General features: G+C 41.8%; 1 protein-coding gene across 1 annotated transcript; it reads right to left on the reverse strand.

Moving 5' to 3' along the window:
• Positions 1 to 194: 194 nt before the first annotated feature.
• Positions 195 to 23,783, reverse strand: uts2rl.S (urotensin 2 receptor-like S homeolog). The gene is made up of 2 exons (XM_018237856.2): positions 21,441 to 23,783; positions 195 to 1,079 (listed from the first exon to the last, which is right to left on the reverse strand). Exon 1 carries the CDS (start codon positions 22,573 to 22,575, stop codon positions 21,496 to 21,498), a length of 1,080 nt encoding a protein of 359 aa, XP_018093345.1. The 5' UTR covers positions 22,576 to 23,783; the 3' UTR covers positions 195 to 1,079; positions 21,441 to 21,495.
• Between the last annotated feature and the right edge of the window lie 1,287 nt (positions 23,784 to 25,070).

The raw sequence follows: 25,070 nt of genomic DNA on the forward strand, positions 1-25,070 counted from the left end.
ACACTCCTATAACTTTTTTTTAACTAATTTAAAAAAAAATCTTGAAGGCTTATTGTCAGACCCAAATCATCTGGCACTGGGTTGCCTTCTCGTCTCATGACCTTGCGGCAAGCATCCAATGACAGCAACGATGCACAGGCCGAGACTCTTTAATGCACTCAAAAACATTAAAAAGACGACACTTGAAGACCAAGTAATTTAATCATTTTTTATTAACTTCATCACTTCAATTTTATTTAATATTTTTTTTACAATTTTTCAGCATTTACGAAAAGACAAACCTCTAAAATAGCAGGAATTCCCTGAACAGAGAGTTTAAACCCCAGAAATAAGCAATAAATATCAAATTTGCTTCATTTTTCTCCACTGATTTTTTGGGCTTCAAAGAGGGAATGTATTTCCTAGTATTTCCTTACTGCTAAACAACTGTAGTCCTGTCTTGCTTTATGGCAGAGACAATAAAATGCGAACATTTACTGAGACCCCAAATGTAAGTCCAAGAGCACCCCCTTGTGCACATTTAAAAAACAGTTGTATACAGGGTCTGCCTGCAATCTGCACCTCCCCAGTGGCACTCCTTATGAGTCAGGGGGATGGGTATGGGAGGGGGGGATATTATATAATGACATCCATTTAACCTTAGCTATATTGAATATAGAAATATATTATTTCTCCTAAAAGTGCATATGTGCCTGTTTAAGCTACATATTCTAATTCCCTGTTCATCAGATGTTTAGAGAGGTTTTCCTGAGATGATGAATGAATCATATGATAAAAACGAAGACCAAGATGGCATCAGTCCATGCACGCTTCCTTTAATAATGTGTGTGGGGTTTACAGCCAGAAGGAAAAGGAGCAAGAAAAGCTGAGATCACAAACTGTAAGAGCCTTACAGTTACAGCTTATTCCTTAAACCACATAGCAATCAGAATTGTCTTTTAGGATTTGCCAAACCTGACGCGTTTCACATCGATGCTCGATGACTGCCTTGAGGTAGTGACTTTGGATCTCCTGGCTGCAGAGTTCTGACACATTGTCAGGGCCGGAGAATCCAATATGAGAAGCAAAAGATGGAGTCCCTGAAAATACACAAATACACAAATACACGTTAGAAGGGCTTGCTTAGGATATTGCAATTAAGGCATTAGGCTTTGCACCAATGCAGTAACCCATAACAACCAATCAGGATTTTGGTTGTGGTTTTTAACTTGCAGTAGAATGTTCCAAGCTATCTCCTGCCTGGTCACTGCGGATTATAGCACTGTTGAAAAATGGTGCACTGTTAGTAAATAAGCCTCACCGAGTAAAAGTGAAGCTCTTACTGCTGTCATGCAATGAGCCCTCAGGCCATCTGGGGTAATCTAAAGAGGTAAGAGGGTGGTTCTGGACAGCAAGACAGTGGGGTAACATAAGGCAATCAGGCTCTACCACCTTACGTTGCTGTATCATTTTGATTTAGGATGCAGAAGCCAGGGCTGTATTTCAGTCCAGTGATGCTAGACACTGGGCCTCAGCCTCCCCTTCCTTAGCATAGATGGTCCGATATTGGATGGTGTGGTTTATTATACTTGGAACAAACATGTACATAGTTACATAGTTACATAGTTAAATTGAGTTGAAAAAAGACAAAGTCCATCAAGTTCAACCCCTCCAAATGAAAACCCAGCATCCATACACACCCCCCTCCCTAATTTTAATTAAATTCTATATACCCATAACTATACTAAACTCGAAACAAGCAGACGGCACTTCTGGAAAGGTTTTATTGGGGTTACTGCTGTAGAACTTTACGCGTTTCGGGAGTGAATCCCTTAATCATAGGGATTAAGGGATTCACTCCCGAAACACGTAAGGTTCTACAGCAGTAACCCCAATAAAACCCTTTCCAGAAGTGCCGTCTGCTTGTTTCGAGTTTATTGGATGTTTGCAGTGGGGACACTGCTTGACAGAGCACCTGGTCAGGAGCAGCGGTGAGCAGTAGCGGTCCCCTTTTCTTTGTTCTTTATCTCCATAACTATAGAGCTTAGTATCACAATAGCCTTTGATATTATGTCTGTCCAAAAAATCATCCAAGCCATTCTTAAAGGCATTAACTGAATCAGCCATCACAACATCACCCGGCAGTGCATTCCACAACCTCACTGTCCTGACTGTGAAGAACCCCCTACGTTGCTTCAAATGAAAGTTCTTTTCTTCTAGTCTAAAGGGGTGGCCTCTGGTACGGTGATCCACTTTATGGGTATAAAGGTCCCCTGCCATTTGTCTATAATGTCCTCTAATGTACTTGTAAAGTGTAATCATGTCCCCTCGCAAGCACCTTTTTTCCAGAGAAAACAACCCCAACCTTGACAGTCTACCCTCATAATTTAAGTCTTCCGTCCCTCTAACCAGTTTAGTTGCACTTAGTTTCTGCACTCTCTCCAGCTCATTTATATCCCTCTTAAGGACTGGAGACCAAAACTGCACTGCATACTCCAGATGAGGCCTTACCAGGGACCTATAAAGAGGCATAATTATGTTTTCATCCCTTGAGTTAATGCCCTTGTTTATGCAAGACAGAACTTTATTTGCTTTAGTAGCCACAGAATGACACTGCCCAACATGCATTAGCTGAACTGCAGATATTCGGTATCCATAGAGAAATGGACCCATCCGTGATCTCAGCCTGACCTCGGACACATTTACAGTTGTTACGCTCCTGAAACCTTTATGTATGTATGTGTAAATACTGCAATCCATTACTTACCCTTACATTATACCCTGCAATTATGTTAAGTAATGGATTGCACTATTCACACATATATAAAGGAGTGTACCGAAAGTATATGTGTTCAAGGCTTAATTTCCCTTTAAAATAACAGGATAAGGATTAGTTGAGCGAACGACAAAACCCAATTGATTCTTTCTTTTTCGTGCTTAAAAAAAAAACTATACCGTGACTTACAAAATGTCAGTAGATTAGGTCCCTTGTGCTTGAATGTATTGCTGTAACCCTAGCCTGAATCCATAGCATGACATTTACTGTTCTGTTGGTATCCCATGAAGCCCCTTGAACTCTTTCCTTTCTCATCTCAGAATATTCCTATCATCTCCGCTGCCTACAGTACAATCAGCTCTCCTTCTTTATTGTGTTCCCCTCAGGCTGCTTTACCCCCTTCCATAATATACAGGATTTGTTCCCTTTCCTTTCAGCACTCGGAACATTATGGTAAAGAAATATTTCAGTCCACAATTTCACCATAAAACCACATTGGGCATTAATATTTCTAATGGGGAAAATATATGACATGACTATCTTTATATGATATATATTGATTTATTGTTGCTCTTCATTTCCAACCTTGCACGTGAATGTAATTAACATTGCTCTTTATTGATATATCTTTTTCAATATGAGTCTCAATAACTGAGGAATATTAGTTCGTCCTACCAGCTGGCAATTGTGTTCAGCAATCCAGTCAATATGTCCTGCTCTGTATTTGCCAAATAAATTTTTTACCAATATGCATTAATAACAGTCATAATATTTATGGCAGAAAAAAGCACCAACCTAAATATGTGCTAAAATGTTCATAGATCAATAAAATCAATGCATGCAATAACTTGCACATATTTGCATTAATCTCACCAGCTGTGTCACATCACACACTAGTCTTTTTACCTACACTTATGCAATTCGCTATGTGTATAACCACAATGCAATATTTTCCCCAGGATTCCAGTGTAATAGAGACTGCACTGCATGTAGTATCTGATGCATTTGAACATGTTTAAACAAGACAATTGCATGTGCTTGTTTGGCGAATTGGATGAAAGGTGTGATCAAATTTGTCAGTGTGGGGATTGTGTCATTTCCAGCGTTCAGAGTTTATGAGGGTTATCTCTCAAAATCCGAATTTATCTCATTTTCTGAAATATACTCCGACCAAATCCGCACAGGTTATTTCCCGTTATTTATCAATACATTTTGCCGACAAAAATCCAGTGCATGAAAAAACACGAAAAAATTGTGAAATTTTTCAGATTTTCCACCCGACAACTCAAACTTATCCAGATTTTGGCCCAAAACCAAGAAATCTTCGGATTTTTGCACGAAACCCTGCACAGATCAGGATAACTTCAGAACTTCTCCCACTGAGATGCCGGATTTTTGGATTCTGACTTTTTCCATCCTCATAATCACAAATAATTTCCGTTTTTGTCATTCAGACTTTAATAAATAACCCCATATATGTTTGATTGTGATTCTTTAAGGTCTGTATTGACACAGCCTGTAGTGGTTGCTCCAGGTTTCATCAGTAGGTGCACATACACATGATTCACGTTCAACATCAAGATTTTCAAAAGGGCACTTTAAAAACAGGAAACTAAAAGGAAAATAAATATATCTCTCTATAGCACAAATACAGCAAATGGGTACATATGTCAGAATGTTAAAGTGGACCTCTCACCCAGACATGAAAAGCTGTATGATAAAAGTCCTTTTCAAACTAAATATGAAATCCAAATTCTATTTTTTATTAAAGCATTCATAGCTGTTGTAAACTCATTTAAAAATCTCAGCTGTCAATCAAATATTGTCTGTCCCTCCTCTAGGCATAGATGCAGGGCAGGCAGCTACTTTCACTTTCAATTCAGCACTTCCTAGATGTCACTGCACTCCCCACATTCTAATAATGAAGGAGGTAAGGCTGTAAATCAGGGAAAAATTGGTGGGGGAATTTCAGATATGTGGTAGCATTTGGGGCCAAGAAAGACACAAATGTTTAGAATCATGGCAGTGGGCCATAACAGGTTGCAGAAAATGGGTAACAGTTTGGGTATATTGGCCAATGTTTGGGCAAGGACAGGTTTGGTTTGGGGGTGTGGCCAGACTTTGTATTTAATTTTTCAACTTGCCCCATTCTACGTGGGGTAAGAGCTATGTACTGTGCTGAGAACCCAGGCCCCATGAATGGACCATCTAAGTAGTATTGAACCCTATTATTTCTGATATGGCCCTAAAGGCACGGTTAGTATGTTAGATAAGAGGGTAGTAAAATGTGAAATAGAGGTACAGAGGAATAGAAGGCTAAACTGGATCGAGAAGAAGTGAGAGAAGTGGAGAGAAAATTAGAAATAATAATGGAGAACATGAGGGAGAGTAAAACCAAGATGGGGATTACCAATTATAGACAAAGGTTTTTGGTGGATACTGGGATTTGTCGTTTTACAGCAGCTGATGGGCCATAGGTAAGCAATGGGTGTCCTAATGTATCTTATCCATAGGAGCCTGTACCTTGAGGTTCACTCTGAAGTGAGTGAAACATTTATTCATGGAAAAAAAGGGGGGATTACCCTCGCACACCCTGGCTGTCCAATCCTTATGAATCCCCGGTGCTCGATGAAAGAGGTATTGGCAACCTCAAGTTCAATGCAAAGGAGTAGGAAATCACCGGCACAACATGGGTTTTTTTTAGCAGGGAGAACCCTTGCTCGGCTTAACCGAGAACCCTTGCTCGTTTATTGCGGATGCAATGTTTTGGGGTATAACCCCTTTGTGAAGTTTGCAATGCCCCGAAACGTTGCATCCGCAATAAACGAGCAAGGGTTCTCCCAGATAGAAATACCCACATTGTGCCGGTGATTTCCTACTCCTTCACATGAAACATTTATTTAACAGAGCATTTCATGAAAAATGAGATAGGCAGTAGTGAGTCCAATATGCTTTCTGCAGCACTGAGAACATTCAATCTAAAGTTTCATTCCCTCTGGGTCTGTGATCAATGCTCTGAAATATCTACAGAGTCCAATCAAAATCCCCAAAATGATAAATTAACCCAAAGCCTAGAGGTGATAGGTTTTCCCAAAGACTAAACATGATAAGTTAATCAAAAGTCTAGACAGTGATGGGTTTGTTGGGTTTAGGATAGATTGCACCATGACTTGTGAGATTATGATTAAATAGATAGCTAGATAGATAGATTCGTAACATATTATATATATATATATATATATATATATATATATATATATATATATATATATATATACATATAAGTAATAGAGGATCCGCACTCTCATTTTCATTTCAAAGTGATAGCTTTTATTTTTCACATCACAATCCGACGTTTCGGTCCCTCCTGGGGACCTTTCTCAAGGATAATGTGCACAAACAGTGTAACCAATTAAATACCCTCCCCCTCCAGTGAATTTGGCGCCCTCCCTGACGTCATAAGTCCATATATAGTCATTAGAATAAACATTTTCTTCCTTTTGTTGAAGAACCTGTGACTATATATGGACTTCTGACGTCAGGAGGGCGCCAAATTCACTGGAGGGTATTTAATTGGTTACACTGTTTGTGCACATTATCCTTGAGAAAGGTCCCAGGAGGACCGAAACGTCGGATTGTGATGTGAAAAATAAAAGCTATCACTTTGAAATGAAAATGAGAGTGCGGATCCTCTATTACTTATTCCTTAAACATTGATCGAGCACCTCGAATCAACCATTGTCAGAGGTGCGGGCACTCCAGAAAAAGTTTATATATATATATATATATATATATATATATATATATATATATATATATATATATATATATATATATATATATATATATAATTACAGATATATATATATATATATATAATTACAGATATATACCAAGACAGTTCTGTGCTGTCTGAAATTTGGGGTCAGTGCTTATTTGTGCCCTGGGTACCCCTGGAACTATAGCAGGGTGACTGTTACCCCAATGTTTCTATATATCTGTAACCTTGTTATGAGCTAAGGGGGCCCAGCCTGAAGGCCAGTTAGGGGGAGATTTGGGGTGATTGGGTATTTAATGCCTTAGGAACAGAAATGTGGAGACCAGCAAACAAAGTGGAAGAGAGTGGAGTAGCACTGGATAAGAAAGTAGAGCAGAAGTGATAAGGGAAAGGAGAGAAAGTGTATGGTGGAAAATAAGAAAAAAGAACTCTATACAGAAGAAGGGAGAAAAAAGCAAAGGAGAGAAAGAGAGAGTAGAGGCTACCTATGAGAGACATATGAAAATAGAAGGAAGAAAAAAGAAAAGCAACAGGCAGGGGACAATAGACCAAAGATTGTGTGGGGTTGAGTGGGGATGTTAGGGGACATGTAAACCTGTAACCAAGAAGTTTGAAACCCTATGCCTTTTGTTCTTTTATACGTTATTTTCATTTCCAAGTACCCTCTAATGAACCATGTGATTGTTAGAATATCAACTAATAATTATCTTAAATGCCCTGCTTAATAGACTCATTACAGTTATTGCAGCTAAAAGCAGTAATGGGCAGCACACGTCTCACTCCATCTTAATATAAATTAACTAAGCCAACCCACAGGGTGCAGAATACCATTCACTTCATTATTGCTTTCCAATACTTTATGCTGGGTCTCTATCAGTGGTTCTGTAGCGCCAAGCATTCTAGTAGATCATGTCGTTAGATATGCTGCAGACTATACTGGTATCTATACAGCCACAAAACACTCATTTTCCTTTATTCCTAATTACCATTATTCCAAACGGTAAATTGTATCTTTGTTTAGCATGCAGATTTTATAAGTGTGCTATATGAAAGGTGTGAGATGGCATTACTATACATATGCTTCTGTTTTGACATCAACAATTTAATCCTTCTTCAGGCCTTTTGCACCAAACATTGCCAACACGTGTCGAAACAGACTTCAGGTTTGACAGTTTATAAATGAGGTTCTATGTATTATTCATGAACTGTAGTTCTTTCCTAGATTCCCCTCCACTCAAATCCTCGATTCTCCATCGATTGCCATTCAATAGTGTAACAGCTCTACAAAATCCTGGGAACCCCCAAAGGGAATTAAACGAGTATCAGGCAAATGTATTTTTGCTATGTTTTCAATTAGCCCACTTTAATCATTTTTGTAAATGTAAAGCATTACATATTCTGCACCCTTTTGACGTGATTTAGAATTCATTCCTAATCCCCTGCTGACTGCTTCAGATTTATTCTTAGTGCCTATTATTGCTTCTGGTGCGGTGCCTGTTGGAGGCAGGGATCTGTGACAGAATGCTCTGTTATACAGATAGCTAGAATCTCAGCCATAAAGCAGGGCAGGACTGCTGCCTATAATGGGTCTTAAACAGAGATTTTTTTATTAGTAAAAACTTAGCCAATTATAAAAACTTTCAAATCAATCTATAGTCCAGCTATTAGCAAACATGAGTCAGTTTTACTTTATATTGTCTTTTCATTTGTTCATGGGATAAAGTAGTTTCATACATGCCCCCCACCCATTCGTCACACATATCAAAAGAACATAAATGAAAATAAAAGCAACTTGCCATTCAAGTTGGTACATATCAAAACAAACTGTCTTAATGTCAAAGAGAAGGCAGGAACACTCCTAGATGTACACACTGCCATTTTGAGGCATTTACAATGAAGCATCTGACCTCCCTTTCCAAATCAGCCACCACAGACTTCACTTCAGTAATAACATCCTCCTGGCCAAGAAATCTCCTACAGCGGCATTGCCACAGGTATTATCATTTACATCATTCCTCTGCCAAGTGGATGTTGGACAAACAAAATGCCATAGGCAGCACCTGCACAAGAAAGTTGGCTAATGTGGGGCACTTTCAGAACCTCTGCTAACTGACACCGCACAGTTTTTATCACAGGGCAATCAAATAGAAAATGTTCCTGGGTCTCATCATTGGAGCAGCCCCACTGGCACTGCCTGACAGCGATGTTTAAGTAGCTCACATTGCCCCGAACAAAAAACCTTCCCTGAAGAGCAAGCCAGTTAAGATCAAAATATTTGGGGAGCACCCTTCTGTCATTGAGCCACGGAGGCTCTGAGAAAGAATGTCCCCCCACGCAGTCTCTCAAGGCTAACAAGGGACAACAAAATAGGTTCCCAGGATCCTGCAATAGATTTGCTTTCTCTGGACAGAACCCAGTTCCCCAATTCCGACATTCCACTTCCTCAAAAGCTTCAGCCCCAATTCAAGATGTTGAGGGAAATGACGACTATGCGCCCAGACTTCCTTCACACTATCTCCAAGCACCCAATCTCCCACCAGAGGCAATACCCAGTTCCCGATGCAACTCTCCAACAGGGAATCAGATCTTTGGCCCAGGCCAAACTTCAGGAAGATTTTGATGTAAAAAACCTAATTGGAGATGATGCCATCATGAATATTTGTCATAGATTTGCCATTTCTTCCCTTTGCTGAACAATCAACTGCATCCCCATATCTCTTAACTTGGGGCCCTAACTGCAGTTGCTGTTCATCATTGTCACTCACTGGATTTCTGGCCAGAATGTGGGAGCTGTTTGCAGTTTCCATTATACCTTTTTTATGGACCGGCTGCTCTCCCACTTAGCTAGTGTTTATCTTTGAAGTCAGGTGAACCTCCATATCTTCCTGCTCCACCTTCCTTGGATTACTCTCCCTGGATTCTTCTCTCCCCATCCTCTCCAGCTCCTCTTGCTCTTCTCTTTCTGCCCTATCACCCCAGGTCTCAGAATTATTATCTAGCACTGATAATTTATTTCCAGTACTAACAGAGAAATTATTTATTCCTGAGGCACCTTCCCCTGGATCTAACTGATGGGCATACTTTTTGAACATCTTCTACCTTACCATCAGTTGCCACCTTACCTGCGCTCATTTGTTGGCTGCCTAAACCTCTGTCTCTTAGAAATTACTCATGAGATGCTGGTAACTCTTGGTCTTGGTCCTGCTCTCCTTCAACCGCAAAACCATGCACTGGCGCTGCAACCAAAGCGACCTCCTTGGGAACTGCATCATTTTTCATTATTACAGTAATGAGTTTGGTCTTGGGTTTGGTCATTGGAATGACAACTAAGCTCTTCCAGTTTTGGTGTCCTGCTCTTTTCTGTAAATTATAAATCTGCCAGAAGTGATCTGAAGCATCAGGCAACTAAAAAGTAATGTTGTATTCTATCTCTGTTTGTCCAATTACAGCTGATAAATCTTATGGTGAAAAACCCATCCCATCTAACAACATGGTGCATATAATGAACCACATTGGAGGGGCATCCTCTCTGTTGCCATCCCACTTTGGCTTTACAAACTGGGAAAAGCCGCTTTCTCTACCAAAAATGTGTGGATTTGCCTGGCTTCCTACCTGAACTGACACTAACTCTACAGCTTCTGAAATCTGTTGGTGTACCTGTCCCTGGCTAACTTCTGTCAATACATTAGCAGCAGAAAAGCCCATATCCCCACCCACCTCTCAAGCTTGCACTCCACCACATTCACCCTCCATTCCCCCAACACCCGTTACAGTTTCACTCACCCTGTCATTCCCAACAGATACAGAGGATTCCACTTCATTCACCCCACTCTCCACTCTCTCACTTTCTTTCACACAGGAAGAATAAGATTTTGTTAGTGTAATGTCCATCTCTTATGCATGCAGCTCTATCTCTTCTTTTAACACAGTTCCAGCTGGATCATGGGCACTTCCTTTCTGCTCTTTTCCACTTCCACTGGTATTTTGGGGTACCGGATTTGCTGTAACTTTGCCTTTAACTTTTGGCAGCTTTGGAAATCCTGATCCAGTTCAAAAGCCTGGTCCTTCTTCCCAACAGTAGCTTTAAAGGCCATTTCTTCCTTCTGCTTTCTTTTCTGGGCATCCATAGCCTGCTGATCAAATGCCATGTTCTGCCAGTTTATCTTGCCACACCGTTTCTGTATCCTGGGGCGGTAGCGGGTTTATGAATTCTGCCTCACTCTCAGATGACACAGGGTTATTGGATGTGCTTGCCTGAAATTGGATGTGCTTGCCTGGTTTTGCTGCTGGAGTGCAGACACTGGATCCCATTGCTGCAAATCTCTGTATATTTTGGTATACTTCCTTCCAGGGACTGACATCTTTAAACAGCTCAGAAATATGAAGCTCTATATAGGCCTAGGCCTGGACCTAGGGTGGCAAAATACTGTATTATGGGCGGCATGCCGCCCAGCCACTTTCCGGGGTGCACTGGAGAGCTCAGCTCTCCAGCAGCTCCCCGTAGCTCTGGTGCTGGCGCACATGCGCGCTTGCAGGGAGGGGAGTATGCGGGCGGGCGCTAGGATGCATGGCCTCGGGACGCCCGCCCACTAAATCTGCAAGCTCATTCCCCAGTTCATCTCTTCTGCATTTGTTAGATGCCTTCAGTTTATCATCTGAAACTGCCATTACATTTGTTAAATAAAACTTTTTTAAATAAAGACTTTGGTCCAAAAATTTGGACTCTCTGCTGCTCACAGTCCACAGTCACACACTGCTGGGGAGGTATTCTGGCAAATATTTAAGTCTAGGGCTGGGCCAAGTTATTTTGACACCCTAGGCAAGGGCTTTAATCAGTGCCCCCCAAAACCCGGTCCTGCATTACCATTTCCCATCTTACCATTCATTTTGCTCCCTATACCTGTGCCAGCACCTATCATATTGCCCCCAATTGTAACTGTGCCAACGGCAGTCAATCCTTCAGATTGCCCTCAAGCACCCAATTTGTACATGAGCCAGCATAAGCCAAAACATCCATCATATTGTTACCCCCAATCTGCAGCTAAGCCAGCGGCAGCCACAAAATTAGATTTTTGCCCCAATTGTATACCTGTGCCAGCAGAAGCCAAAAAGCCATAATATTGCCCTAAACATCTGTATACTTGTGCCAGAAGCCACCATATTGCCCCATGTACCTGAGCCAACAGCAGCCAATCCCACATCTGTACCTTTGTCACTAGCAGCCAAAAAACCCACTTTATTGCCCCCAAATATGTACTTGGGCCAGCAGGAGCCAAAAATCCATCATATTGCCCCCAAAATATGTACCTGTGCCAGCAACAGCAAAAATCCATCATATTACCCCTAATCATCTGTTTACCTGTGCCAGCAGCAGCCAAGATATCGCCCACAAATATGTACCTGTGCCAGCAGCTGCCAAGAGGGAAGTGGGGAGTGCTTCTGCCTGCAGTACGAATCATCAAGAGGGGGTTGGAAGAGGCATTTTATAAAATTGAAAAACTATTAAAGGCCAAGCAAACCAGGGTTTAAAAAAAAGAATCAAAATTCCCCTTAAAAGTGTGCCCCCCCCATGATTGCACCCTATGCGTGCACCTACTCTGCCTACCCCTTGTTCCAGCCCTAGAACTTTCACTACTGGCAGCTTATTATTAACTTCAGCGTTACCATTAGCAGCTCAAGGGGAGATATTTCCTTCAGGGCACCTCTGTGCACAAGCTACAGCTTTCAGAAACCTGACAGCCTTATACTACTGCTCATTGCAATTCAATAACTGGTTCAATGCTGTAGGTTAAGTAATACTTGAAGAAAACACTTCTGTTCTCATCTTGCCATTCTGTAACAATTTCTTTCCTGCTTCGTGTGCCATCCCCTTACTTGTCTTACTTGCAACTGCTGCTAATTTGTGGGTCTCTAAGCAATGAGCCTTTTTGGATCCTATAAAGATTTACTTTTATAGCAACACACCTCCATCTTCAGTGATCTATACAGCAATGGGTGCAATGCAGAGCCTGTCAGCCGGTGACTTTGAAGGGTGCCGATTTCCTACACTAAGAGAGACAGTGAGTGAGCAGCGTGAAAATTAGATTTGCTATCGATCTAGCTGGGTGCACAGAAAGATGGGAGAAGAAGCTGAGATGGATATGTATTGCCTTTCTGCTGACTGGAAAAGGTTCAACTGTGTTGATCCCCACTGGCACAAAAAGGCTGAAAAATTTGGTCTGGCAAAAATCCATGCACGACTTTATTATTAAAAGAAGCAAAGAGGCAGCTCCCCGCCCCTAACAATAACACTTTATTATGATAAATCTCCAAAATCCTTGGCAATGCTATTCTCCTCCAGGGAGCACTGCTATTTAAAGCATATGTATTATGAATACCATCATTTGAATACTGCTGACGTTCATGGTGTTTTGAAGAACAACTTTGTAGATAACACTGCACAAAAGATTCAATTAAGGCTTTAGATCCAGAGAATTTAAAGCAATGGTAAAAAGCAAAGGCTCACTGATAGGTGAGGCTTCAAGGGGGTTTGAGGAAAACCCTTGTGTCCCAGATGCTTCTCTATGATTGTTTTTTCTTTGGGTCACAGTAATTGCAACCCCGGCCATGGCTTGAAGAAGAGATCTAAGTGACTGTGAGTGAGGAGGGACAGTTGGGGTATATCTGGCCTTTACAGTGCAATAAATGAACAGAAAGCTGCAATTCCTGCTTGGAATTGAAAGTGGGCTAAGATACAGTTGTTCTTGGAAGCCCTCAATGGAGTTTAGTAGCGAGGCAATTAAGTGAAGGCTGCTAACTGAAAAGAGAGAATTTTAGATGAATTAAGGGTTGACTAGAGTGAACTTATTAAAAATGCACAGAAGAGAATTGGTGAAATATTAATGGATACATAAGGTTTACAAAATGTTTCAGAGGAACTGAATTTTGATTTTATTTCCGATTTAATGGCTAAACCAGGTCAAATGGGATATGCAAAGTGAGGCTTAGATAGAAAGCTCCCACAAGACCCAACAAAGGATAGCCAAACTAGCTGCCCATAACTTGGATGGAAATACACCTTCTGGCAACCCAATGAATTATCTGACAAAGTGATATTGGGAAATATGGTTCGAACAAAAGAGGTCCCAATGAAATAACACTAACTTGCAGGTAGATACTCCCAAACAGTGAGGTGTGCCCCTATATGTGAGTGTGAAGTCAGCAATGAAAGGATTCAAACAACAGCTTGGAAGGGAGGGGGGACACAGTGGTGCTAAAACCTCCTCATTCACCCCCACATGAATATGGGCAGGCAATTCAAGACTTTTCAAGTGGCCAAGCCATCAAGGCTGTATTTAGCCTCAATTTTTTTGCCTACAGCAGATACAAAGAGACCAAGAAAACAGTTGAGCAGGAGAGTCATTTTTATGGATGAATCATAGCTCAGTTAACCCTTAAGAACTGCACTGAAGAGATGGTTGTCACAAGCAGAGTTCCTACCATCTTCATCTGGACACGCCATTAAACCACTGGAGAAGAACCACAGATTTGGCTGTCACATATATTGTCGGGACCACTGTGTCCTTATGAAATTGTGTGCATACATTTGAAAGTGGGTGTGGCTAAAATAGGTTTAAAGGATAAGTAAACCTTTTAAAATAAGTGAATTTAAAGTTGATGATGGTGCTATTCCAAGCACTTTTGTCATTTACAGTCATTATTTATTTACATGTACTGTTAATACTAATGAATTTTGTTCCAACAGTGCCACCTGCTGATAATTTTCCCACCAGTCTGACCACCAAGTAGTCAAGGAATTTATATCACTTAATATCTTGGAATAAAAACAAAAGAAATAATGAATGTAAATTAAAAAAGTGCATAGAATAGCACCGTCATCAAGTTTACATTCACTTATTTTAAAGGTTTACTTATCCTTTAAGTAGTGGCACACCATGTACCATGCTCCAACATTTTTAGATGCTTTATGGACTGGAAGAACTTGCCTAAATCTCAATCATTGGATTAGAGAGCCAAACAAAAGTTTGGAAACATCTGTCCTAGAGTGTCTACACACATGCTCTTACCCTCATGTGGCAGATCTACATTCATGAGGATATATTGCACCGACCTGGGCTTTCCTTGAATACTCCCTTTTTAGTGGTGCTTACTGCTACCCCAGGCTCTATCTGTCATTCTTCACTCAAAGAAAAAGACTGGGAACCATCCCCTCCCTTTTGTATATTATGTGGTTATCAAATGCCACTCTACCCAAGAGAAGCGGTAGCCAGCAATTAGGTTTCTTCTCTAATTACTACAGGAGAAAGATAAATACATAGGGATGCATATCCACTTCTCGTTAAAAGCAAGACAGAAGAATATTGCCATGTGTGTTGTTTGTGGATAGGACTGGAGGAATTTACAGCAATGGGAAACAAGGATCAGTGAGAAGAAGGCTGATAGTAAATTCAGCTGACAACCTGAAAGCAAAATGAGTAGGGAGAGCAGTAATGGTAGGAAATGAAATTCAGAGGTAATGCATGGATTGTATGGCAAAATGTTACATCGTAACAATCACCAGTAACTTGAAGACTTATCAGCGAGCTGGAAATGAATCTGAAGCTTCAAAAGGCCCTATAATCATCAAGCCTCCCTGCAAGACAATTTTACAGCACTTTCTGTTAATTCAATAATTTCTCCAAGGCATGCTAGTAAGTGAAAAAATATACTTTATTTACATCAATAGTCAGATTCTGCCTATGACTAAGTGCTGGGTAAGCATGAAACGCGTCAGGCGTTAGAGGGGATATTTTTCATGTTTTTTAACTATTGATGTAAATAAAGTATATTTTTTTACTTACTAGCATGCCTTGGAGAAATTATTGAGTTTATGGTTTTACCTCTGTTTGGTCACTAGAGGTCTCCGGCATGCATACCAGTAATGTTTACTGATTCTGCTCCCAATTTGATCCTAATAACTTTCTGTTAATGACCTAAGCCTGTTCACATTCTTTGGTTTGCTGTTGAAGACCCTTCCTGCCATATGTGAAGCGGCTGTGCATCCATACTGTTACACTACTGTTATACAGGAGAAAGAGCTTAGATGCGCCAACATAGTGATCGCATCTTCCTCAGGGACAGTTCACCTAAGGTCATCTTCTATCAAACCCATCTGAATTGAGTCTGAGAAACATCACTTTCCTGTGTGGCCCCTATATCCAATATGCCATTTACCAGGTTAGCCCTCCTTTATATCAGAACACATTAATTAAACACTCAATTTCTCAGGTTTATTTAAATATCCCCAAGATATTTTCAGGGTGATCAAATAACAAAACTAATCAGACATTATTATAAAATCCACTATTGAAACTGATTATGTGACAGCATTTCTCTTAAGGGCAGAGACACAAGTGGAGATTCCAGGAGACTAGTCGCCCATCGACAAATCACCTCTTCTTCGAGCAACTAATCCCTGAACTGCCTTCCCACCGGCCAGGGCCGGGCCAAGCCGGCCTGGCGCCCCAGGCAATTCGGCCAGCACCATCGGCCCCTCTGCAGCCACACGTAAACAAGAGCGCACGAGTGCATGTACGTCAGCGCGTGCTTGTACATCAGCACATGTCCGCACTGACTGAAAGGATCACCCTTCACCTCTGGTTCATGTGCACAGGCGCGCAAACCACCAAACTTTGCCAGAATTTGCAGACGGACATGGGGTAGGCAGCAGTGCAAGGTACGCGCCTGGCGCCAGCTAAATTTTGCGCCCTTGGCACGTGCCTACTCTGCCTACCCCTAGTTCTGGCTCTGCCGCCGGCTAGAATATAAATCACCTTAGCGCTTTGCCTCACGAGGAAACTTCAGGCTACTTCGGAAAACGAAGGCAAGATGGTGGCAGTTTACACTCTAATACAAAATGGCTACAATAGGCAAAGTTGGCAACAGAAGTACAAGATGGGTCTGTGTGTTTGGGCCATTGGATCTAAAGACAACTGAGAGGCTGCTGCAGCTTCTGTTTTCAATATATACCAATGTTCTACCCCCCAAGGGCATCAGCATTACATTTTCTGTCCAGACAGAAATCGCCCAACCAAATCTGTGCATGTTTGGCCACCATAAGGCTGGAAGTAAAAAGGACCTTTTTGTGCTGTAACAGTAAGGGATTGTAAAACTATATTAATGTAATGGTTAGTACTAGTAGTCTTTTGTCTATCTTTCAGACTATTAATAAATATGATGTTAGGCTACAAAGGCCAAGTGCACACAAGCTGCCTTCATTACGCACCAATCTCTACCTAGCTATTAGCCATTTTGGGGGATTAGGATTCCAATTAGGCTAACCAATAATTTTTTCGGGATGCCTATGGTGTCCTCTAATAATAAGCAAGTCTTTCAGAAGTGGAGCCACAGGAAAAATACATAGCCACTAACCCTGGGAAGCCAACATTTATCTGAACATTTTTACTCTCTGCTGTAAAATTACAAATAATTACATGCTCTTCTGAAACACAATAATCACACAATTTTTGACCACCCTCTGGGCAATATGAATGAAACTATAGATCCCATATAATTGTAATATTGCTTTTTCATTTACACCATTTTATTTGTGTAATTGGAGACTACAGTCGGGAATAAAGCAAATGCAGCAGGGTATCCATGGCAGTTTTAGCTTTCTATTAATTGCCACCACCATAATATGCTCTTAACCCATGTTTTCCATCAACAACAAACAGGGGGGCTACTTGCACTGCTTCACTTTGTGGCTGTTGTCAAGCAAACCATGAACAAAACCATGTTTTGATCACCAGTACTGACATCAAGCAACATGCTGTGTTCAATACCTGTAAAATATTATTCAACAGATAGTAATATTTATACAGAAGGGATGACAACTCTAAGCAAATTAGTCTTACTTGGGCACAGGGGGTATAATTAATATAATTAGAACGATAGAATAGAATAATAGAACAAACATTCCGCCAAAGTTAGAGTTTAGTTGCTAGAGTTAGAGTTTAGTTGCTAGAGTTAGAGTTTAGTTGCTGGTGGGCACAGAACATTCCTTTTCAGTGTGTCAATATATATATATATATATATATATATATACACTTATACACTTATGAGTGGAAGCTGCCATATTTAGACAGTACAGTATGAGGGTATAACATTTTTTCTCTGTATATTTCTATTTATACATATGGATAGGAAGTGCCATATATGTTTCCTTTAGACATTACAGTATAAGGGTATAGCTTGTTGTGTGACCAGAACATTCCTTTTCTGTAGATTTGCATTCATACAAATAGTTGGGGATTCCATATTGTTTCCCTTAGACAGTACAGTATGAGGGTATAACTTACTGTGTGCCCAGAACATTCCTTCTCTGTATATTTGTATTTATACATATGGGTGGGATGTGTCATATTGTTTTCCTTGTACAGTACAGTATGAGATTATAGATTACTGTGTGCCCAGAACATTCCTCCCTGTATATTTGTATTTATACATATGGGATGGGGGTGTCATATTGTTTCCCTTAGACAGTACAGTATGAGGTTATATATTATGGTGTGCCCAGAACATTCCTTCTCTGTCTATATGCATAGCTTACAGTGTGATAACATAACTGATGTAACCTGAGATGATTACACTACAAAACATGGGTTCTTTTCTGGTGGCTGGCCGCAAAATGATATAATATGTATGTGCTGCACCAATCCCAGAAGGGAATGTTATGAGATTACTTACTATAACCTTTGCTATGGATTTATGCTTCACTTAAAAATCTCACTTCAGCAGTACTCCCAGACAGACACTGTCTTGTTAAAAATACCCTGCTGACTATTTTACACATGGCATTTTAAATTTTTATTATAATAATTGCATATTTGCACAATGGCTAAGGTTCCGTACAATATAACAGTAACTTCTTTAGGGATGGGGTTGGAAAGAAACACAAATATTTAAATATAAAGGCACAGCAGATATAAATTATTATACATGCTCACTCAAAGAGTCAAATAAGGGGGGCCTATCATGTTCAGGCTTGGCAATAAATAACTGAGCCAAATACAGGCAGGATCCTAAGTTCATCCAAGTTCCCCAAATTAGAAAGACAAATGATAGAGACCCAAACTTTATGAATCTGTGCAAGTACTAGAAATTGTTAACTTTGCTAGGATGACATGTACCTCAAAGGGTTAATATTGTTAGTATGTTTGCAGGAACATGAAAGGATTATCATATACTATGATGCAGAAGAGAACAAACTCCTAAGAATTTACTTTTTTCCTGCCACTGGCCAGGCTGGCCAGGCCCACAAAAATGGGTTAACTACAAATGGAACCTAGCTAAGCAGGCTCCTTAAACGGTTAATCCTACTGTCATGGGCTGGAAGGAATATTAATGATATGCCCTCCACTATGTTGCTGCCAGCAGGCCCTTAAAAGAGTTAAAACTACAGAGATTCTGATGGGCAGGGAGAGGGTTACCTCTCTGTGAATGCCACTAAACTGAAAGGGTTAATACTAATACGTTGCAGTATAACAGGGACCCTGGGAAGGTTACTGGGGTGCAGCTGCATAGGTAACTGTGTTAAACAGCATTTAGTCTGAAAATATATATATATTTATATATATATATATATATATATATGTCTGTTTGCAACTGTTGCTATTTGGATACATAGTTTCCTTATCATAATGTTTTTAGCTTTTTAGATGGTCACATTTGATACACCAATATGATACATTTTATCGATTAATGTGTTTTGTATCTTTTTGCACGTATTTTAAAACCCTTTTTTTAGATGGCACATGATCTTTTTTTAAAAGGCCTTGGTATGGCCACATAACACAAAGGTCTTTGTTTTAGCAGCCACTTAATGGGTGCGAGCAGATTACCCCTAGTATATATGGGAATAGGGTGTTACTTTTTAATTCACATATGTGGTGTTATAAATATCGGCACGCTGATTGGATATGAGGGTTATTTAATGATTTGTCTCACTTCCTGTCATCATCCTGACGATGGCTTCACCTGAGCCGAAACGCCTTGATACGGCGCTGCAGCCGACTCCAGCCAGCGTGACTTCCGGGGGGCCCTGCGGGGTGCGGGCCCTGGCCCAATTGCACCCTCTGCTCCCCCGGTAGTTACGCCACTGACTTGTGCATCCAACGTTTCGGCCCATGCCTGAGCCTTTATCCTTGATAATTAATTAGGGCCTCATGGGAACCCCTATACCTCTTGGGCCAACCTGCAGCAGGGTCTGCTTCCTCTGTAGTTACGCTCCTGCTAAGAAAGATGTATTGGTAGAGGAACTGCAGTGGTAGAGAAACCTTGTAGGATTGGCCCTAGAAAGGTGCAGCTGTACTGAAACCTTGAAAGGGTTAACCATAGAGTGATGCAGTCTTATCAGAACATTAGAAGATTACCCATAGCGAGAGAGAGAGAAAGATGCTGTTGGACAAAAACATTGAAATTATGACCTGCTTGAGAGAGTTAACCATACCTTTATTGCATACAGCAATTAATTCTACTGGGGTGCTGGTGAATACATCGCGTGAGTGTGTTAAACCTACTCAGTGGCGTAACTAGATGTTACTGGGCCCCAAAGCAAATTCATTTTATGGCCCCCAACATAACCACAAGTTGCCCTTTTTTACCAATATATTTTGAAATTGCTCATTAATTAGGGCATCATGGGGCCCCTATACCTCCTGGGGCCCCCTGCAGCCGCAGGGTCTGCTTCCTCTGTAGTTACGCACCTGATCCTACTGGATTAACCCTTTTAAAATATAACTGGGTGCATACCATGAGAGCGACTGGGCAAAAACTGAACAATTAACACTACTAAAATGTAGGTGCCGGTGTAATCTTAGGGTTCTTACTGACGAGCATTTTTAACTGCACACCCTGCGTTCCGTTTTTCTGCGTTCAGCTGCAGGGGAGCGCAGGAATAGACGCATTCGCATTTTTTCCAATGGGGCTGTACTCACACAGGCGCGTGTAGGTGCCGAACACAGGAAAAATGCAGCATGTTGCGTCTCAACCTGCGTTCGGCGCCTACACGCGCCAGTGTGATTACAGCCCCATTGGAAAAAATCGAATGCGTCTATTCCTGCGCTCCCCTGCGGCTGAACGAAGAAAAACGGAACGCAGGGGAGCGCAGGTAAAAACGCTCGTCAGTAAGAGCCCTTACAGAGATGCATATAGACAGTTGCCATGAAGGGGTTAACCCTACTGCTCACTGTGGAGATACTTTGAGGGGCTTAACCCTACTGACATTCAGAGGGCATCTTGATAAAGGAGACTTGGGAGGGTTAACCCTACTTGAATTCACCTGGTCAAGAAATTTGAAAGGGTTAATGGTACTTTGTTTGGCCTTTACAGAAAGATAAAATTAGCCCTACTTTGGTACACTTAAATGGGTTGTTCCCTTTTGAGTTAACTTTTAGTATGACGTAGGGAGTGATATTCTGAGACAATTTGCAATTGGTTTTCCTTTTTTTATTATTTGTGGTTTTTTAGCTATTTAGCTTTTTGTTCATCAGCTCTTCAGTTGCATTTTAAGCAATCTGGTAGCTAGGGTCCAAATTACCCTAGCAACCATGCATTGATATTAATAAGAGACTGGAATATACATAGGAGAGGGACTGAATAGAAAGAGGAGTAATAGAAAGTAGCAATAACAATACATCTGTAGCCTTACAGAGCATTTGTTTTTAAGATGGGGTCAGCGACGCCCTCTTGAAAGCTGGAAAGAATCAGAAGTCGAATAATACAAAAACTGTGAAAAATAAATAACGAAGACCAATTTAAAAGTTGCTTAGAACTGGCCATTCTATGACATACTAAAAGTTAACTTAAAGGTGAAGCACCTCTTTAAACAGGCCCATAGAGAAGTATAAGCTGAAAGCCTTCACTTACCAGAGACAGGTGCCCCTTCTGTGATGTTTTAGCCTCTGATGAGTCTAAAGATCCTTCACTTCATGTCTCTTACACTTGTCATTACGATGGACTCGGACCCATAGTCGTAGTGGTTGCTGCTGGACATGGAGCGACCCCAGGAGGAGCACTGAAGACTGGAGCCCCTCTTCCTAAAGGCTGAGGTGAACCTGTAGAACTTCTTGTGTCTGTTTTTGAGATACTCTCTGTAGTTCTTGGTGAGCAGAGTGTAGAGGAAGGGGTTGATGCAGCTGTTGCTGTAAGTCAGGCAAGTCACTAAGTAGTTGATGCACTTTTGGGTCTGGGAGGAGAGCTTGGGCGACATGTCGTAGAGCCTGACCAACTGCCAGATCCAGAAGGGCAGGAAACAAGCCCAGAACACCAGGACTATGCTGAAGATCATGATGAGCACCTTCTGTTTGGGGGACCTCTTGTTCTCTTTCTTATTAATGGGGTTCCTCTGGGATTCCAGGTAGGTTCTGGCCAGTCTGCTGTACAGGTATCCAATGACCATGCCTGGGGCCATGATGCTGGTGCTGAACAGGACAGTCAGGTAGATCCTGTAGGCATCCAGGCTCCAGGTGGGGGCACACATTCTCTTGGCACCTCTCCCGTTGCCTTCAGTGAGGGTGACCATGATCATCATGGGGAGAGTGAGGAGCAGAGACAGGGACCACACTGCCCCGGCCATTCCTTTGCGGTAACCCTTAGATCTCCGGACTGTGTCGAGGGGTTTGGTGACGGCCATGTAGCGCTCGGTGCACATCCCCGTGAGGGTGAAGATACTGGCGTGCATGGTGAGCAGGTCCAGGCTGAGCAGAATGCGGCACCCCAGGTCCCCAAAGTACCAGTCCCGGGCGAAGTAGGTGCAGACTATGAAGGGGATACTGGAGAGGTACAGCAGGTCGGCCAGGGCCAAGTTAATGATAGAGATGTACATGGACGCCCCGCACTTCACGGACTGACACATCACAGTCAACGTGTACACGTTCCCCGCCACCCCCGCCACGTACATCAGAGATAGTACCGTCCCGAAGGTGCCCGTGATCAACAGCTCGTCCCACGACACCCCAGGGGGGGCTGACACGTTCCCCGGGACCGAGGAGTTGGGCTCCATAGGGGGGAGCAGCTGTAGCCCAGACCCTCGCACACCGGCTCCTCAACTGCGACCTCTATACACTGGCACTGGGCTTGTGCCGGGACGTCTCATCTGTCTGTCTGTATCGCTGTGTGCGCCCCATTCCTCGCATCGCCTTGATTACCCGACAGACCTGGGATTGCTCCTGTCTCTTTAAAACCTCTTTAATCACTTCTTGCGTCTGTTTCTCTTACTATATTCCTATTGCATGAAGAACTTATCACTCGCCCGCACTGAGTCTGTCTTATCTACACCAGCCACTGCTCCTCCTCTCACTTATTTCTCTCCTACCCCCTGTACTACCCCTGTTCTCCTCTACTATGTACCCCCTATGTACCCTATGTACCCCCTATGCACCCTATGCCCCTTTACTCCTATTCTGTCTCCCCTGTGACCCAATAACCAATTTCTTATACTATCCACCTTCATTTCAGTCCCCTTTCTTCTGCTCCAGTACCACCTGTCCCTCATCTATCTGTTTTTCCCTGTGTCCCACATCTCTAACCAATCCCCCATTTTCTTCCCCCCTTTCGCCTATAACACCCTCTAACCAATTTCTACTCTTCTGTCTCATCTACCTTATCTTTCCATTCAAACAAATTGCACTCTTTTCTTTTATATCTTCTTTTACCTTCCTCTTCCCCTGTCCTTATTGGATTCCCATTACTTGATATTTGCCTGTCCTTTTATTCTCTCACTGAACTTCATCCTTCTCTCCCCCCCTTTCTCTGCATAGTGTCTTATCCTCAACTCTATGACCCCCTCTTTCTTCGGCCTCCTTCTGCCCTTCCTTTATAATCTCACACTCAGTTAATTTGTCTGTTTACACTTTTTCTCTTATTCCCTTTATTACTTACTACAATTATCACTCTCTTACCTTTATCGTGCCCTCTATATTTGAAGCCCCCATATTTTTTGCTCATTTTGTCCCCTGCATCATTTTTCTCTTCTTTGCCTCATTATCTGAGTCCTTGTGTCTGCATTCCCCCTATAACTGTATATGCCTGCCTGTGTCTCTGCTTTCACTTCATTTGTCCCCTTGTGTCTATGCCTCCTTGTCTATCTGTCTTTGTTCCTATAATTCCATTCTTTCTCTCTCTCTCTCTCTCTCTCTCTCTCTCTCTCTCTCTCTCTCTCTCTCTCTCTCTCTCTCTCTCTCTCTCTCTCTCTCATTTCCTATCTGTCTGCATTCCTATATCTATTTCCTCTGTGTGTGTCTCTCTCTCTTCCTTTTCTCTTCTCCTCCCTTTAATCTCTGCCTGCAGTGTCCCATTCAGAAGCCCCTGTGGTACCTGCTTGCATCCCAGAATTTATTTTTGGCTGATCGTGATGCAGGAATCTCCAAACTGTGCAAGTTGTGGGGTTGCCTTTCCCTTGGGGGCTATACAGGCCTGCATCACTAAGCAGTACTGCAATCAGATATGCACAGTGTAAAGCCATGCCCAGCACGACCTACTTTATATACCGTATAATGCATGGCTGGGCCAGCTCATCTGGACACAAAGAGGCAGGTGGGATAATGGCAATAGAGGACAACACCCTATGATTCAGAGTGAGAACTACCAATATATTTTTATTTGTATCTTTACTCTTCCAATCTCAGGTATCTGCATCTATAGAGATTAATTAGTTCATACAAAAAGAAACTTTGTTCTGCCTCCCAGAAAGAACATCAAGAGTTTATTTATAATACCCCATAAATACAATCTGAGCCTCCACTCCAGATATACAATCTAAATACACAATCAGGAACAGAGCAGTAGTATCATGGAAAAATAATGGCATTATAAAAAAAAGGGGGGGAGGGTGATTGTTTGATGACAGCATCTTTTTAATTCTGAATGGAACCCATCACACATCTATGGAATGTGTCAGTGTATTTGCAAGCAAGTCATTATGGGATGTTCAGTTAGTGCATATACTAGTGGTGTCTGTTAGTGTGCCTGGCGGCGGGCAGAGAGGTGCTGTTGCACATGGGTGGCAGTGTGTTAAACTAGCTGTTTCCATAATTAAGCATTTGCCAGTGTATAGCACTGTGTTTGTATTTCTGTGCTCAAAAAGGTTAATAAGGCTTATGGTACGGGCCTCCCTTCTTGCACCCAAAATCCATGTGCCCTGCTGTTTGTGCCAGATGCACTAACATAGGTGCAACTGGCGTAAGAGTGTAGTGTACACTTCAATGAGGGTAGATGCAAATACTTGCTCCTGGATTCCCACAAACAATTCAGCCACAGGGATCCATGGCATTGTTAAAGTTAGAAAAAAATACTAAAAGATGTGCCAGCAGTACAATGTGAGCTTGTGATAAATTAGCTGCTTTCAAGCATTCATATCTCCAACTAATCTCACCTCATTCCACCCCACATCAGCAGGTCTATCTGGGAGAAGGCTGGATCCTTTCCTGCTGGCTGGCTGTAAATGAAGGGGAAAATTAAGGATTTCTGCCACAGAGTAAAGGAAAAATTCTTTGAAAA

Source organism: Xenopus laevis, chromosome 9_10S (genome assembly GCF_017654675.1).
Source record: "Xenopus laevis strain J_2021 chromosome 9_10S, Xenopus_laevis_v10.1, whole genome shotgun sequence".
NCBI lineage: Eukaryota > Metazoa > Chordata > Amphibia > Anura > Pipidae > Xenopus > Xenopus laevis.